The sequence below is a fragment of the Ovis canadensis genome, chromosome 20 (assembly GCF_042477335.2).
Source record: "Ovis canadensis isolate MfBH-ARS-UI-01 breed Bighorn chromosome 20, ARS-UI_OviCan_v2, whole genome shotgun sequence".
Taxonomy (NCBI): Eukaryota; Metazoa; Chordata; class Mammalia; order Artiodactyla; family Bovidae; genus Ovis; species Ovis canadensis.
This window is the reverse complement of record NC_091264.1, coordinates 59,627,380-59,643,323: the sequence shown is the minus strand read 5'-3', so window position 1 is coordinate 59,643,323 and position 15,944 is coordinate 59,627,380. Positions and strand designations below refer to the sequence as shown.

The following is a 15,944-nucleotide window of genomic DNA, read 5'->3' as shown; positions in this document are numbered from 1 at the left end:
GTAACTGCAGCATGTGGGCTCACTGGCGGCTCCCAGGCTCCACAGCTGTGTTGCCCGGCTTCGTTGCTCTCCGGCGTGTGGGATCTTCCCTGACCGGGGATCGAACCCATGTCTCTTGCATTGGCAGGCGGATCCTTCACCACTGAGCCACCAGGGAATCCCTGATGCGGACCATTTATAAAAAGTCTTTGTTGGATTTGTTCCAGTATTGCTTCTGTTTTATGTTTTGTGTTTTCGGCCACAAGGCATGTGGGATCTTAACTTCTCCGCTAGGGATCGGACCCACACCGCCTGCTCTGGAAGGTAAAGTCTTATAACCGCTGGATAGGCTCCAGGGAAGTCCCTTAATATTTTATTACTGTTATTGCCATTATTATTCATGGTTCTACAGTTGATGTATGTATTTATAAAAAATCACAAAATCGCAAAAATAGGATTTAAGTTTTAACAACATTAAAAAAAAAATAAGAAATTCCACTCGGAGGGGGTAGGAAGGAGTCTTCTGTAACTGAATCTCTGTGTTCCATGATTTAATTCCGTGTCCCTCTCTACAATCCAAAGCAACATTAGGAATGGTCTGAATTCCACAATCCCTTGCTTCCGATACCCAGATAACACCTCCCCGGTGGCACTAGTGGTAAAGAACACGCCTGCCAATGCAGGAGACGTAAGAGATGTGGGTTTGATCCCTGGGTCAGGAAAATCCCCTGGAGGAGGGCATGGCAACCCACTCCAGTATTTTTTCCTGGAGAATCCCATGGACAGAAGAGCCTGGGGGGCTTCGGTCCATAGGTTTGCAAAGAGTCGGACACGAATGAAACGACTTAACACACACAACGCCTCAGTAATGGACCAGTGGAGCTGACCCTTGAAACCAGCAGAGCAGGCATGAGTGTGACCAGCTCCTGGTGCTCTGCCCTAAGGCCTCAGCGAGAACTGGGCAGCCCAGGAGGTGCTCAGGAAATGTAACGGGTGACTGATGAGAAGTGAAAAAATGCCACAGTGGTTACAGCACATATTCACCATCTTGCTGCTAAGCACCAAAGACCGTCTGAATTCAAAAGCAGGCCTCACCGATTAGCAGTCGTCTTTTTGAATTTTCCTAGATATATACGGAAAGTAAAATTAGATGGCTTCCTATCTTTAATCCCTTGACACCGTGTTTTATTTATACTGTCTCTGGGACTTGTGCATTAACAAGGGTATTTCGATTTCAACAACTGCCTGTTGGAAAGGACTTATTTCACCTAAATGCCCTTAAAAAGCATTAACAGAGCCACCACAATATTTATTCTATCTTATAATAACCTCTTTGTCTTAAAGCCCATGGACGGTGTGACTCGTTCCCTTTAAAGAAAGCCCCAGGAAAAGAAACATCAGTATTATCAGTGCCCGCTCATGAGAGCTTGGATCCCATTTTCAGAAACTGCAAAGTTACAGGGGTTTGTCTGTTTAAAATACAAGATGACTTCTTGCTTTTCTCCGACTGGAGGAAATGCCACAAGTTGCCTATGCTGGATTTATTAATTCTCTATAAATTCTCTCTGCTCCGCTTGGGTGTAGCAGTGAGCTCATTTATTTACTTGCATAGCAACAATATAATGAAAACTGAGTCTGGCCTTAGAAATACACCCTCCTGGGCCGTGTCCATGGTTAACCCTTCCTACTGCTTCTCCCGTGTGCATCGAGAGCTCTCCTCCTGTACTTAGGGAGGTGATCAACTTTCCTTCAAGGACATGTGGATGTCTGGTTTTAGGCTAGAACGAAACCTTTTGCTAGCCACGTGAAAATCACGGCCGGGTCCTTTTTCCAAAAGAGAAAAATGTCACTGAAACTCAGAGGTGGAACGACGCTCTTGGGTCCTGCTCCTTTGACATGGTGTTTGGACGGCAAACAACTCTGTGCAAACAGTGGCCCGATTGTTAGACCCCAGCACGTCTCCCCGCTGCTTTCAGGAAGCGCTTTGTGTAGCAAGTGCTAAAGCAATATTTAGTTATGGAGTGACCAAGTGCCAGAGAGCAGCTAAGAGCATTTAAACGTGAAAGAACATGATGGGAAATGACGTCCGGTTTTTGCAAGTGTTTGAGGTCTTTCTCTGGACGGGGCTGAATACAGCCCACGACAGAGCTGGGCACAGCACAGCCATTTAAAATATATATATATATATATATATATATATATATATATATATATATATATATATATCCCGAGGCCTGAAATGTTCTTTGAGTGAAAACTATAAAAGGCGCAAGCATGTTGGTTCTTTTCTTGTCCAAATAAATTCAAAAATACACGAAGCACGAAATCTAGATTTTTGACTTGGATTTTTCAGAGAGGTGCTCACAGACTGCCTGAAAGGGATGTGATGATGGGAAGAGGGAAGGGTGAAAATTTCTGCACCCAGATGCCTCTGGGTACCATTTCCTCCTAAATAGGATGAAGGAAGATGTTGTGACTTAACTGGGAGAAAAAGGTGATGGCAGGTGGAGGCGGCTCACATGGCAGAACCTGGTGGCAGATCTGAAAGGCCCTGGCCCAGGGCTGTGGCAGGGCTGTTGTTTCAAGAGGCACGAGACCCATCAAGGGCCCCTGCCGAGCCCGGAGGATTAAACGGAAAATGGGCAGAACATGAGTCCCAGGATGACACTCTCTGAGCTCTTGGTAACAAGGCAGGCATGAGATGCTCCTGGCAAGTGTTCTCTGTATGGGACTAACTCTGCTGTCCCCCGGCTCCCCATCCTGCCCCCTACCCCGGTGCTCCTGTCTACTCCTTGCTCTTTAAGACATGGTTCTGCCTTCTAAGGGAGACTGGTTTCCAGATAAGAAGGTGGGTGGGATCCTAAAGGAAGGGTGTAAGAAGGACCTGCCCAAAGGGAGGCGTCAACTGAAACTGACATCAAAGCCCAGCTGTCTTTTCTTCTTTCTTAAGAATCTTAAGGCCAGGTCATGTAATTAAACTTTTCAAGAGACTAGGGAAAGAATCAGATGAGGATATTTGGGTCATAAAACTTTAGCTAAGACCATTAAGTGACAACCCAACCCTACTCCCCATTTCACGGCCGAGGGGACTCAATTCAGAGGTTATTCAGCTGGGGGATGACAGGGGCGTGCCCTCCCCCCCGCACCAGGCCATGGAGACTGCAGTGTTCACAGGCTTCACAGCGAACAAATGAGACGTTACCTCTCTAACTTCGGGCTTCCCAGGTGGCTCAGCGGTCAAGAATCCGCCTGCCAATGCAGGAAACATGGGTTCGATCCCTGGGTCTGGAAGATCCCCTGGAGGAGGAAATGGCAACCCACTCCAGTATTCTTGTCTGGGAAACCTCCATAGACAGAGGAGCCTGGTGGGCTACAGTCCATGGGGTTCACAAAAGAGTTGGACACGACTTAGCTATTAAACAACAACAACATCACCCCTCTAACTTCACAAATAAATACTCCTAAAAGAAAGTTACTTCCTTATTCGAGAAGCAAAAGTTGAGATCTGGGGAGCTTATGTTTTGGGGGTGCCCCTTTCACTGGCAAGCCGGTTCTGGGAGATTTGACTGCATCTGCTTAAATGAATTTATCCACTTGGAGTGATTTAAAGTCATTAGAAAAGATGGTGTTTCCAATGGCAGAGAAAGCCATCATGGCAGTGTTCTTGGCGGTATCAGGGTCTTTACAGCATCCGGATGACCTGCTCAGAGCTTCTAAGGGTCAGCCTGCCCTGGAGCAGGAGATCCTGGGTCCTTGACTCCGACTCCCTCAGCCTCCAGGCCATGCTCTGGATCCGAGGTGGCAGCCTTTGGAAATGACTTTCATTCTTTCTGACCAACAGGATGCTTTTTAGCACCCAGGGCTCTGGTGAGCTGGAATTGCTCAGGAGTGTTTAAATATGCCTCTCACTTTAGGGCTTGGCAGCATCAGCCATTAGCTGGGATGTGAAAGTCATTAGCTTCAGAGTCAGACAGACGTGGGCTCAAACATGAACCTGACGTCTTCCTAGAACTACGTCCATCAGCGAGGTCATGTCTCAGGCCTCAGAGCCCACCCCTGGAAAGTGGAGGTGGTGAGGAACGCCTTAGGAGGCTACTGGGGGGACTACATGAGATTATGTATGTAACATCCCTAACATGCAACCAAGCTCCGAGGGATCCCCGGTTACCCCCACTTTAGATCTAAAATGATCTTTAAAACAATGAGTAACTTAATAACATGTTCAAGGTTAATTGGTGGTAAATGTGAAAACAAAAGTGTGCCATGCTGTAAGGAAACCAAGGACCATAAAAATGATTCAAATAAACCAGATGTGAGTATGGCCTTGCTAAGGGATTCTTTGTTCCAAAAGCTGATCTACTGTGGGATCCCTTTAAGGGGAGACTCCTTGTGCTCTTCACACGTTGCTGGAGTCACAACTTTGAAGGAAGACATACCATCCTGAGTCACACCTGGGCAGTGAGTCATACCTGGGCAGTGAGTCACACTTAGATAGGAGCAGCAGCCTGCCTCTCTGGATGGTGGCCTGGACCATGAGGTTTATGGCACAGCTATTCAGAACCAAGTGCATTTCTTTCTTTTTCTCCTATTTTTTGGCTTTAGCTCCCCACCAGGGATCAAACCTGTGCCCCTTGCAATGGAAGAGCAGAGCCTTAACCACTGGACTGCCAGGAAAGTCACCCCGGTGCATTGCTGACTACACCTACCTCTGTAAGCACAATGTACTCAAACCAGTCTGCCTTTAAAGATGTGTTCAACCAATAGTGTCTCAATTTTACCATCGAATCACCAAAATTTATGTATTCTTTCCTCTACCTCACAAATAAAGCATTGTCTACTGGGCCAGACAATACACTACCTATGATGCTGACCCGTTCTCTCTGATAAGCAGTCACATAGCATGAAGTCATTCTAGAAGGACGAACACTACCTCTCTTTGCTTTGGTGTGAGTCTGTAAGAAGTGACTGAATCATTCCTAGAAATATGCATTATCTCTGAGCTTTGTAACCAGTTGCAACCGAGTTTGAAGGCTTTGGCACTGACTAAACAAAAAAGACCTTTGTTTGAAGGAGGTGTTACAATTTGCTCACCCCACTGGTGTGGGTGACTTGACGGTGAAGAAATACTTTTCATTTTTAAAGTGATGTCACAGAGTCCTTGAAATGCTCAAGGACCTCTAATTCTGTGTAAGATTTAAGTTAAAAAAAATTATTTGGTTGCATCAGATCTTAGTTGGGGCATATGGGATGTAGTTCCCTGACTAGGGATCTAACCTGAGCCCCCTGCATGCCTTAATCACTGGACCACCAGGGAAGTCCCTAAAGATTTAAATTTTATCTTGACTTTGAAGGTAGAGATTTTAGGTGAAAGTCCACTTTTCTGCATACCCCAAAGAACCACGTATTGAGGGGAAAATCATTAAATTAGAACTATCTTTATCTAGAAATGCACAATTCTAGAACAGGGTCATATTTTATTGAATTTATAAGTGAAGAAACTGAAGGTACCCTCTACCTTGTCAAACTCTGATTCTCCCCAATATTATTCAGGGTGTGTATGTATGGTTTTTGTGTGTGTGTGTGTGTGTGTGTCCATGTGTCTGTCTAGGAAGTGAACAAAGGAAAGTGAGGTGGAGTTCGAGTTCATCTTCTCTATTTCCTTTTAATCTATTTTCACTTGTTGGTAGACGAGTCATACTGCTAATAGCAGCTAGCTGGCTGGTATCTGAGTGCTGTCCTGGACAACCAGATTTCACAATGCTTCACATCCCAATAAGGGAAGTCCTCTGCCCCCTAACCAAAGGCTTTGTGGGGGTGTGAGCACGGGTGTGTGTAATTTATGATGACTCAGCGTCTAAGAAGGCACAAACATTGTAGCTTCAACTATTTATGGTTCTTATATTACCTTTCAAGGAATGGGCCTGGAAGACCTGGCTAAAGTCTTTGAATCATTTCCTGCCAATATTGGGCCATGTCTCATTGTGGAAGGTAGGAAGTAGTCCTTATAAGGATGTCGTCATGGGGTTTAGATAAATCTTTAAGGTTACTTGAGTTTTCTGCGTGCTACCCGGAAGCAGAACGTCCCCCAGCCTAGTCTATCATACACAGTATAAAGGTGGGCTGTTTCAATGTGCTTGACCACTACCAAGGTGGTAGTGAACTCGCCTGCCAGTACAGGAGATGTAAGAGACTTGGGTTTGATCCCTGGGTCAGGAAGATCCCCTGGAGGAAGGCATGGCAGCCCACTCCAGTATTCTTGCCTGGAGAATCCCATGGACAGAGGATCCTGGCTGGGCTACAGACCATGGGGTTGGTCTCAAAGAGTCGGATATGACTGAAGCGACTTAGCACACATGCATGAGCTCCCTTAAGATTAGGTGAAATTTACAACATATTTTGGGAGCCTCGAGAAGGGAGAAATTGCTGGGGTGCAGAGAAAGCTTCCCAGAGGAGATGAACATTGAAATGGGTTTTAAAGTATGAATAGGAGTTCATGGGTAGCACAGAGAAGGGAAGGTGGTAAATGGCAGCATACGCAAAGGAGGCTCCGTTCCTCAGTAGGAACAGCTTGGTTCTCCTCTTTCGAGACTATACAAGTCTTAACTTATCCTGTTGTCTAAACTCTCCAAAATGCATACAAGTTATGCCTTCAGAAAAGCTGAATGTGACCTCAGTCATGCTTCGGATGCTCACTGGTCGTGAACAGATAGTTATGATTACAGAAGACAGATGGTGACATTCTCCAAGACCCTCCCGGGGGAAAAGGACCGTGTATTATCTGACATGTGTCGTAACAGACTAACGCACTGGATGCAGGATCTGACTTGTGTGTGCTGGTGAAGGGGTGATAAGATCAGAGCCACTGTTCAGCTTATTTAAAGGTCAACTCAAATTAAATGCCTCCTTCCTTGCTTCTGCCTGTGCATTCACTCACTGGCTGTTATCTATGTGCTGATGGTTTGCTAGGAGCTTGGCCTACGCTGTACAGAGGCAGCCACGTCAGCCTGGATGGGAGGGCAGTCTGGGGGAGGATGGATACATGCATACACATGGCTGAGTCCCTTCGCTGTTCACCTGAAACTATCACAGCATTGTTAATCAGTTATACCCACATACAAAATAAAAAGTTAAAAAAAAGAGAGCCAGCCATGGCCTCTGCCTGCCTTAATGGAATTTATAATTTAGCCCAAAACTGATTTGAGAAAGATGCAAAGGAAATCTAAATCCACCAGTTAGAATAAAAGCGATATGTTCAAAGACTCAGAGAAACACACATAATTCCCTGTGAAGATCAGGCAGAAAATGGGTGAACTCAGGTGGCAGGTTTTGAGCTCTGAGGCAGAGAAATCTACCTCTTAGACCTTTGTAGACCTCGTGCTTTTAAAGTGTGGGTCTAAATCATATCCTCTAAACCACAGAGCCCCATATTAAGGACAATTTTGCCTTGAAAAAATCGAGGACACTTTAAAAAAATATAATTCAGCTTTTCAAAAGCTTGGACTATGAGTAATTCATTTAATTTAGAAATGCCTGTGAGTTCTTGGCAATCACAGAGCATATTTAGAAGTCTCTTGCAAAGTGAGAAGAATCTAACCTACAGATTGCTTTCACATGTAATGAAATAGTTATGACATCTAAATGGAACAATTTATGAGGTTGACATTGTGTTGTTTCTGGCACATTTGTCTAAATGTTTACTAATTTCTATTAATTTCTATTTTGCACTTTTTGTATTTTGGAGCCAAAATTTTTTATTCAGTGCTCCAAGGTTCCCGTAGACACTGGGCATTCTGCCCACAGTGCCTAATGGATATAGCGGCCCTGCACACAAAACCCAGTGTGAAAGAGACCAATGAAATTAAGTCAAGGTGTCAATGTGTATGGTTTCCAGGTAATCTGGGGAGTTCTTTCCACTCTGGGCAAAATTTCCGGAGAGCCAAAGAAAGAGCCACACAATCAATGGGAACAGCATATACACTAGCAGTGAAGTATTTGCATATTCAGTGCAGCGTATAAACTCTGAGAAAGGAAAGAAAAATGCCAGGGAGAGGCACCGGTTTTTTAAGGCCCTGCTCTGCAAATCCCTTGCCGGCCCTCTCCATGCTGTGCATCATTTCATTCTTACAGCAGCCCTCGCAGGGCCTTATGACTATTCCCATTTGACAGACGAGGAAACTAAAGTCTAAAGAAGTTCGGTCACTTGTCAAGAGATTTACAGCTACAGAGAAACAGAACCAGGAGTTGACCTCCCCCAGAGCCCAGGCTCTTTTCACAACACTCATGCTGTCTTCTTTCAGGAAAGGGTGGGGATGATATGATTTTCTTTCTTTCTCTAACCACTGATTTAATAAGTGACGAATGTCATTTTCTGTGGATGGGATGCAGGAAGTGGGGTGGGGACTGGAGTTTCCCAGAGAGCAAGGCTGAATTGATACAAGGCAGAATTCACTCTTTTTTTTTTTTTTTCTGAATGATTCATTAGTAGAAAAAACTCTGGTGGATAAAACTTCTGAAGCCCACAGGCTGTTGCAGCGTCAAGGAAATCTTTAACTGTGGAAAGTCCCAAATCACAGGTTGGAACACGTCCAGCCTCCTTCGTGGCCCCGTCACAGCTCGTCTCCAAGGGCAGTCCTGGACCACCTTCCTCGGCTATCCCAGGAGCTTCCCCAAATTCCCAGCTTCCCCCGGGCCTGGGAACCTGCATTTCAACTCACCTTCCCTCTCTTCCTTGCTGACAGGTAAATTTTAAACCACACTTCAGTGGTTTCAGATTTTGGAACTACACTTCAGTGGTTCAGAGCCAGATTCCACTGCCTCTTCTTTCTCTCCTTTAAGAGACTGCAAGGACTAGAGCGTAAGCCACCAGGAATGGCCAGTTCTGGGTTCACCACCATTTTGCAGCCAGGAAATTAAAAGGGAAAACTGGATATGGGGCTCTTTAGTTAAGTCAGGAAACGAGAACTATCCAATGAGAACTCACACAAACAAAACCCCTGCAGGGGGTTTATCTTGGTACATCCTTCCAAGTACTGAGATAAACTCTTGGGGCCTTGGCTGAAGTCATCAGTATGATTCTCACCCAGTGAGAAGCTCCTGAGTCAGAGGAGATTTGTTTTTTAACAAGCACAAAAAAACGTTTTGCTTTATTCTTCTAAATCCCAAAGTGACAAAGATACTATCAATTAGCTCCAGGGTAGCATATAAGTATGCCAGTATTTTTCTCACACTGAAAATTTGAAGGAAGAATGAGTATTTGTTTTTTTCCTACTAGCTTCAAAAATTGAAGAAAAATCTGTGGCCAAAGCTCAGACCAGATGGGTGTATATGTTTTTAACAAAATAAGTTAAAGAAAGAGTTAATATGTGTGTGTTATGGGAAAAAAAAATCATACCTCTTTCCCTCAAGTGTCAGGAATTAATTCAATGATTTTAAATTTTTCCATAAAAGATTATCTTCTCACTTTAACGTGAGAAAGCTGAGTGTAAGCAAAATTGTATTTCATGTCTCATTCTTTGAAATAATCAACCATAAAGTTACTTTTCAACTAGATACAGTAACAGACCATCACAGACAAGGATTCTGTAACTGAGGGAGATGCTGACATAAGTTTTTTTTAAATTATTATTCTTATTTGATTTATTTATATTTTCTGTCTATGCTACACAGCATATAGGATCTTAGTTCCCTGACCAGGGATCGAACTCTCGCCCCCTGCACTGGAAGGGGGACCACTGGACCATCAGGGAAGTCCTGATGGCAGTTTTTAAAGCAGCTGTTGGTACTCAGAAGATTAAAATGACCTGTTAGCAGTCAGCTCTCCCCACTACAACAAAGGAAGAAAGGAGGGAAGAAAAAAGGGGCGAGAGAGAAAGAGCAGGACGCATGGAGGGAGGGACAGGAAAGACAAGAAGAGGACAAGCCCACTCCCGTGGGGTACGAGCGAGTGGTCCAGTGGCAGCATGGAGGTGGCAGCCCAGAGCCAGTGGCATTGACGACTCGAGGTGAGGCCAGGGGTCTCACCGGGTGTGTGGCTGAGAAGAGCCCGGGCTATGCCTCCTGCCTCCGACGTGAACAGCCTCAGACCTGGACGGCTCGAAGCTCCACCCTCGGGGGTTTGTCTGCCCCTGTGCTCGGGAAACCTCCCCCAGGTTTGCAGCAGCATCCTCCACGAAGGGCTGGCAGAGCGTGTGCCCTTCCAGAATCCGACTTCCTCCTATGGAAGCACATGCCACTTGCTTAACCACTGATTTCAGAATTAAAACAACAACAACAACAAGTGCCCAAGGGTAACCTCAGCACCCCGACCTCCATCCAAGGGAAGGTGCGTCAAAATCTCTCCCCTTTAAGTGGACAGAGGGTTCAGGAGTCAAGCTGTGGAACAGTTACACAACGGGAAGAAGTCCCAAGTTTCAGACTTTTCAGGCTTGGGCCTAAAAAGGTTTGAGTCTGAAAATGAAAACACCTTCCTGCCAAAATAAACTGTGATGGACGCTCAGACCCCACCACCTTTCAGCCAAGCATTTCCTGTCCTGCCACAGCACCCCCACCTGCTCACACCAGCTCTGATGAGGGAGGGCTATTTTTAAGATGCCACAGCCAGGACCAAGAATGAGAGAAGTTATTTATTTATAGTTACACCTTTCGAGCATTCTTTCTCTCCCTTATCTCCAGGAAGGCATCATACATATCTCCTGGCTTGACTCTCCCTTTGAATTTAAAATCCCTGGGATAAGAAGGACTATGAAAGGTCACAGATGCCATCCATGACCTCTAGACTGGGATCGTCATCCTGGACAATATACAAGTTGGAAAACTGTTCACTCCTTGAGGAATCCATCCTACACCAGGCTTGAGCGACACCTGTGCTTACATTCGTGGCTTTGTAATTTAAAAGATTCCAACAGTAAATCCCCCTACTTTTTTTTTTTTCCCAACAGAGGATTCCATTATCATGCAAATAGACATTCCATTATCTACCTGGGATTATAAACTCAGACTCTTGTACTGGGTTTTTCGAGGCAGGGCGTATGTACACATCACGTTCTCCGCATCAGCAAGCTCTTCCTGGTGTCTAGCTGCATCCTTTCATTCATAACTCAGTGATCTTTTCTCATTCTGTTAAATGAGCCCCTTCTTAATACCAAGACTTCATAGGACCCACTGCAGATCCTTGGAATTTGCCAGTAAACCAAACAGAAACGCCCTCCCTTGTGAAGTGCACAGAAGTTTCATCTTCCAGTTGGCTCCTACTCCCACCCACCTCCACACACACACACACACAAGTTCACGGCCATTATTGTCTTCACAGCCGTTTCCCCACCTGACATTTGGTGTTGGCTGATGTCTCCCTGGTGGCTCAGATGGTAAAGCGTCTGCCTACAATGCGGGAGACCAGGGTTCAATTCGTGGGTTGGGAAGATCTCCTGGAGAAGGCAGTGGCAATTCACTCCAGTACTCTTGCCTGGAAAATCCCATGGACGGAGGAGCCTGGTAGGTTACAGTCCATGGGGTCGCAAAGAGTCGGACAGGACTGAGCAACTTATGCCCATGACTATGACGTCTCTCGCTACAGCGTAAGTGTTGTGGAGGCCACATTCCCTCTTGGATTCATCAGGCTATCACAAGCATCGAAACTATGCTAGATGCTTAAAACTCCTTCAATGGTCTACTTATCTCAAATTCTTATAGCATTTGGAATTACAGAGAGTGCTGAAGAGGTCTTTCTTTCTTTTTTTTTTTATTTAAGATTTTTTGATGTGGACCATTTTTAAAGCCTTCATTGAATTGGCTACAATCTTGCTTCTGTTTCATGTTTGTTTGTTTGTTTTTTCTTATCTGACAGGCACGTAGGAATCTTAGTTCCCTGACCAGGGACAGAACCTGCATGCACCCTTGCATTGGAAGGCGAAGCCTTAACCATTGGATCACCAAGGAAGTGCCCTCACCTTTTTTTTTTTTTTTTTTTTTAGTATGATGCCTTTCTAAATACCCTAGCTCCACTATTTTTACCCACCGCCCCAGGCATTGTTATAGGAACTACTAGAAGGACAAGAGGCTGGCTCTTCTCTGAATTCACTAGTCTCTGTGTTAAGTGAGTCGACCTTGAGGCTGATGGCTCTCCAGAACACGGTGGCTGGCTTCACCCACTCCCCCTTCCTTGCGGCCTCGACTTCTCGTGCGTTCGTGCAGCCAGCCGTGTGGTGTCATGGCCGGTGGGGTCATAATCGAGCTTTTAGTGAAAGGAGAGTCCTTGCTGCTTCACTATGCTTGTGCAAAGTATGGTGCCTTGTACTACTCAAGGGAGAAAGAGAAAAGACTGGACTGTGGAGTGCAGAGCCCACGTGTAAAAGCAGGTCTATCAGAAAGATGGGAACACTTGACGACGCGGTATAACCTGGCACAACTCGGGAACCTGTAAGGGCTATGGATCAACAGTACTTGGCATGGGGTGGGTGTTCAAGAAGGTTTTACTGACCAATGAATGGAAAAATGACTTCCCCTGTCAAAAAAAACGTGCAAGCTAGAGTATTCAGACATTCTTACTTCTTGGAAGATTTACTTACTTCTTCGACGGCTTCTTGGAAGCTCCAAGTTCTTATTTTAGGAGCACATAGACACATATTTTGATTGCAATGGAAAAAATTAAATAAGAAGAGAAATCCAGCTGTTGTTCACTCACCTTTTTACTTAGGTGGGGACCGTTAGCGCCCCCAGCGCCTCTCTGCCCTGAGGGTGGCACTTGATACACATCTTGTTCCTGGGTCCCATGGCCGGTGGGGACTTGGTAAATTCCCTGATTTTGGTAGGAAGGCGGCACTTGGTAGATGGTGTCTCGAGGGGCGCCCTGTGGGTTTGGTATTTGATAGAGCTTCTGTTGGCCAAAGGGCGGTGGCCCCAGTCCCGAAGTGGGCAGGTCCTGATTGGAGGAGGTCTCCTGCACTGGGCCAATCAGAAGCTTCACCCGGTTGCCGGGGACAATGCCCTGCCGGCCGTGTAAGGAGCAGAGCCACCATCCCTCCAGTCCTCCTGTGTTCTGCTCAATGACAGTCAGGATGTCTCCCTTGCGGAAAGCCAGCTCCTCGGCACACTCCGGGACATTGTCATACAAGGCTCGGGCCATAAGATTCTAGGCAGGAAAGAAGAGAGGGGGAACGCAGGTTAGCAGATGAACTGAGTCCCTGAAACACCTAAGCCCGTGCTCTGATGGAGAGGCACACTTCCTGGAAAGAGGAGGATCCAAACAATGGGCTGTAAGGAGAAAAACAGATGGTGCAGACAAAAGACAGATCCATACGTACTGTGTCTGCCACCAATGACATCAGACCGCCTCCCTGGAAAAGCTCGGAACACCACCGAGTGCTGTGTTCCAACAGCAGAGGCTGTGCCAAGGGAATTACGAGGAGCTCAGCAAAGGAGCTGGAGAGCAGTTCACTCTACAAAGCATTTTTCTTCCTTGCTCCAATCCAGCCGAAGGAAGAAAAATATATTCCAAGATATTCAAATGGACTGCAACAGACATTTTTTAAAAGTATATTGGAGGTAAAGAGAGTCAAAGAACATTCCCCCCAGACAAACAGCACAAATGGCGTTTATATCCAGTATTAAAATGGAAACAGAAGTACACTGATCTCTGCCTTGGCAGGCCTTAACAATTCATACTCTCAGTTGATCAAGAGGTCTTCGGATACAGGGAGACTCTACAAGCGGGGGATATTTCCATGATAATCCTGTGCAGAGTGCAGTGACGGTGGTCCACACCTCCAGACCCGAGCATGCGGAGCTCCAAAGAGGTTACCCCACGTGGGCAGGCAGAGGCCGCCCCGTCCCCTCTGGTACTTTGTTCCCACCTTTCCTGAGGGCCCCTCCTCACCCCGACACTTTATTTCCTCCTCCTTGAATCTCACCATTCACATCGGAAAGGCTCTGCCTTCCCCTTTCATGGGCCCCAGACACTTTCTCTCTTTGTGTGAAGGCCCGTCTGGCACTTTCAGTACGGAGCAGCCAGCCAAAGCAGGCATTCGGCGGGGAGCGGGTAGGCAGGACATGCCGACGTTCTTGGAAGTCTTTCAAAGGCTGGGCGATTTCATTTCTTGGCATCAGTCACGTCTCGAGGCATGAGGGTAGCCTTCCCCACCCCGATGCCGGCTCCTTCCCAGCACACACAGAGCCCTGGAACGTTGCAAATTCATCTCCAGCCATCGGAAAACTCAAAACGGTCTCTTCAGTGCTTCACTAGACAGTCGGGATGCCCTCGATGTTGGGGTGATGATGATCGGCTGCGGGAGAAAAGACTGCCGATTGGATGCAGTGTGCTCTGATGACATACCCGTGGAATTTGGGGCTGTTGTTGTCTGGATTTCTGCCCCCGTGTTTTCTTCTCTAAAAATGTGGATTTGATCTTTCAGCCTCCTGCTTTTCAGCCCTTCATCACTGACATGCACGCACCATCTCCCCCTGTACTATGCCCCATAACCACAGGTCCTGTGCTGTGGGTCTGTCCCCTGCTCAGTGGTTGGGGAGGTTCCTACTTTTACTCTGTTAACCAAGCTCCTCTGAGTACAGTGCAACAGCTTAACCTGAGGAAAGGAGATGAAGCCCTGGAACTCAGTGCCCAGGAAGTCTGGTGATGCTCTTTAACAATAAGACTGCAGTCCTTGTTCTTGACGGTTTTCTGATCCAGGAAGCCTGTAATGTAGACAGGAGGGCAGAAAAGGGAAGTTGAAGGATACTGAGGGGTTTGTGTTCCAGGTGAAAGTTGTACTTGGTATTTATATTCTAGGAAGCTTCGGGTTCCTTCTAACAAAGGTTCACACACAAAAAAATAGAAACACACAGCACTGTAACGTGATGTGAGGAACCATTTAAGGATGAGTCCTAACCCGAAAATCTCTTACGTTTCTCTTCTCCCATCTTGTGGGTGATCTGTCCTTGAAAGAAAATTCATTGAGTTGAAGAAGACAAGACTCTTTTCCTCTGTATCTAAATGATGGGAAGGAAATTCAGTCAGTTCAGTTCAGTTCAGTCGCTCAGTCGTGTCCAACTCTTTGTGACCCCATGGACCACAGCATGCCAGGCCTTCCTGTCCATCACCAACTCCCGGAGTTTACTCAGACTCATGTCCATTGAGTTGGTGACGCCATCCAACCATCTCATCCTCTGTTGTCCCCTTCTCCTCTGGACTTCAATCTCTCCCAGCATCAGGGTCTTTTCAAATGAGTCATCTCTTCACATCAGGTGGCCAAAGCTTCAACATCAGTCCTTCCAATGAACATTCAGGACTGATCTCCTTTAGGATGGACTGGTTGGATCTCCTTGCAGTCCAAGGGACTCTGAAGAGTCTTCTCCAACACCACAGTTCAAAAGCATCAATTCTTCTGTGCTCAGCTTTCTTTATAGCCCAGCTCTCACATCCATACGTGACTCCACCAAAACTGTCCTGAGGTGACAGAGCAGGGAGAAGGCTGACCACTCTGGACTCTGTCCCTTTCTCCGAGGCCCATGCAAAGACTGGGAATGGCTGGCAAGGAGGCCCTAATGCCTCCTGACATCAGGAGTGACAGGGTTGGAACCAGATCTATGGGAGTTGAGGGTCCAGAGCTTGATACTGGTGATCAAGAAGGGAAAGAAAAGAAACAGAACAGGGACTTCCCCAGTGGTCCAGTGGATAAGACTCTCCCTTCCAATGCAGGCGGCCTGGTTTCCATTTCTGACTGGGCAACTAAGGTCCCCTATGTTGCTCGTGGCCAAAAATCAAAAACAGAAACAGAGGAGACTAGAAGCGTGAAAGACCACAAGCCTTATTTGCATACATGAGCTCCAGGCATCTGGAGCTGGGCACGGCTGTGGAGCTCTGGGAGGCACTGAAGTGGAGCCACGGGCCACAACCAGCTCGAGGCGGCTAGCAATCCCCGCATGAAGGCTAGTCTAGATGGTCTCTGCCTCTTGCCCCCATGACCCTCCACCAC

The 15,944-nt window shown here is 46.5% G+C and overlaps 1 protein-coding gene across 2 annotated transcripts in view; it reads right to left on the bottom strand.

Annotated features, from left to right (window-relative positions):
* The window catches only part of NEDD9 (neural precursor cell expressed, developmentally down-regulated 9), a 53,195-nt gene that overhangs the window by 19,003 nt on the left and 18,248 nt on the right, over positions 1–15,944 (bottom strand). The window contains exon 2 of one of the 2 annotated variants that reach the window (XM_069563066.1): positions 12,659–13,105. The exons of the other annotated variant lie outside the window; for it this stretch is intronic. Within the exon in view, the coding sequence (XP_069419167.1) occupies positions 12,659–13,105 (447 nt within the window). The remainder of the gene's footprint in view (positions 1–12,658; positions 13,106–15,944) is intronic. 2 annotated transcript variants of the gene reach the window in all.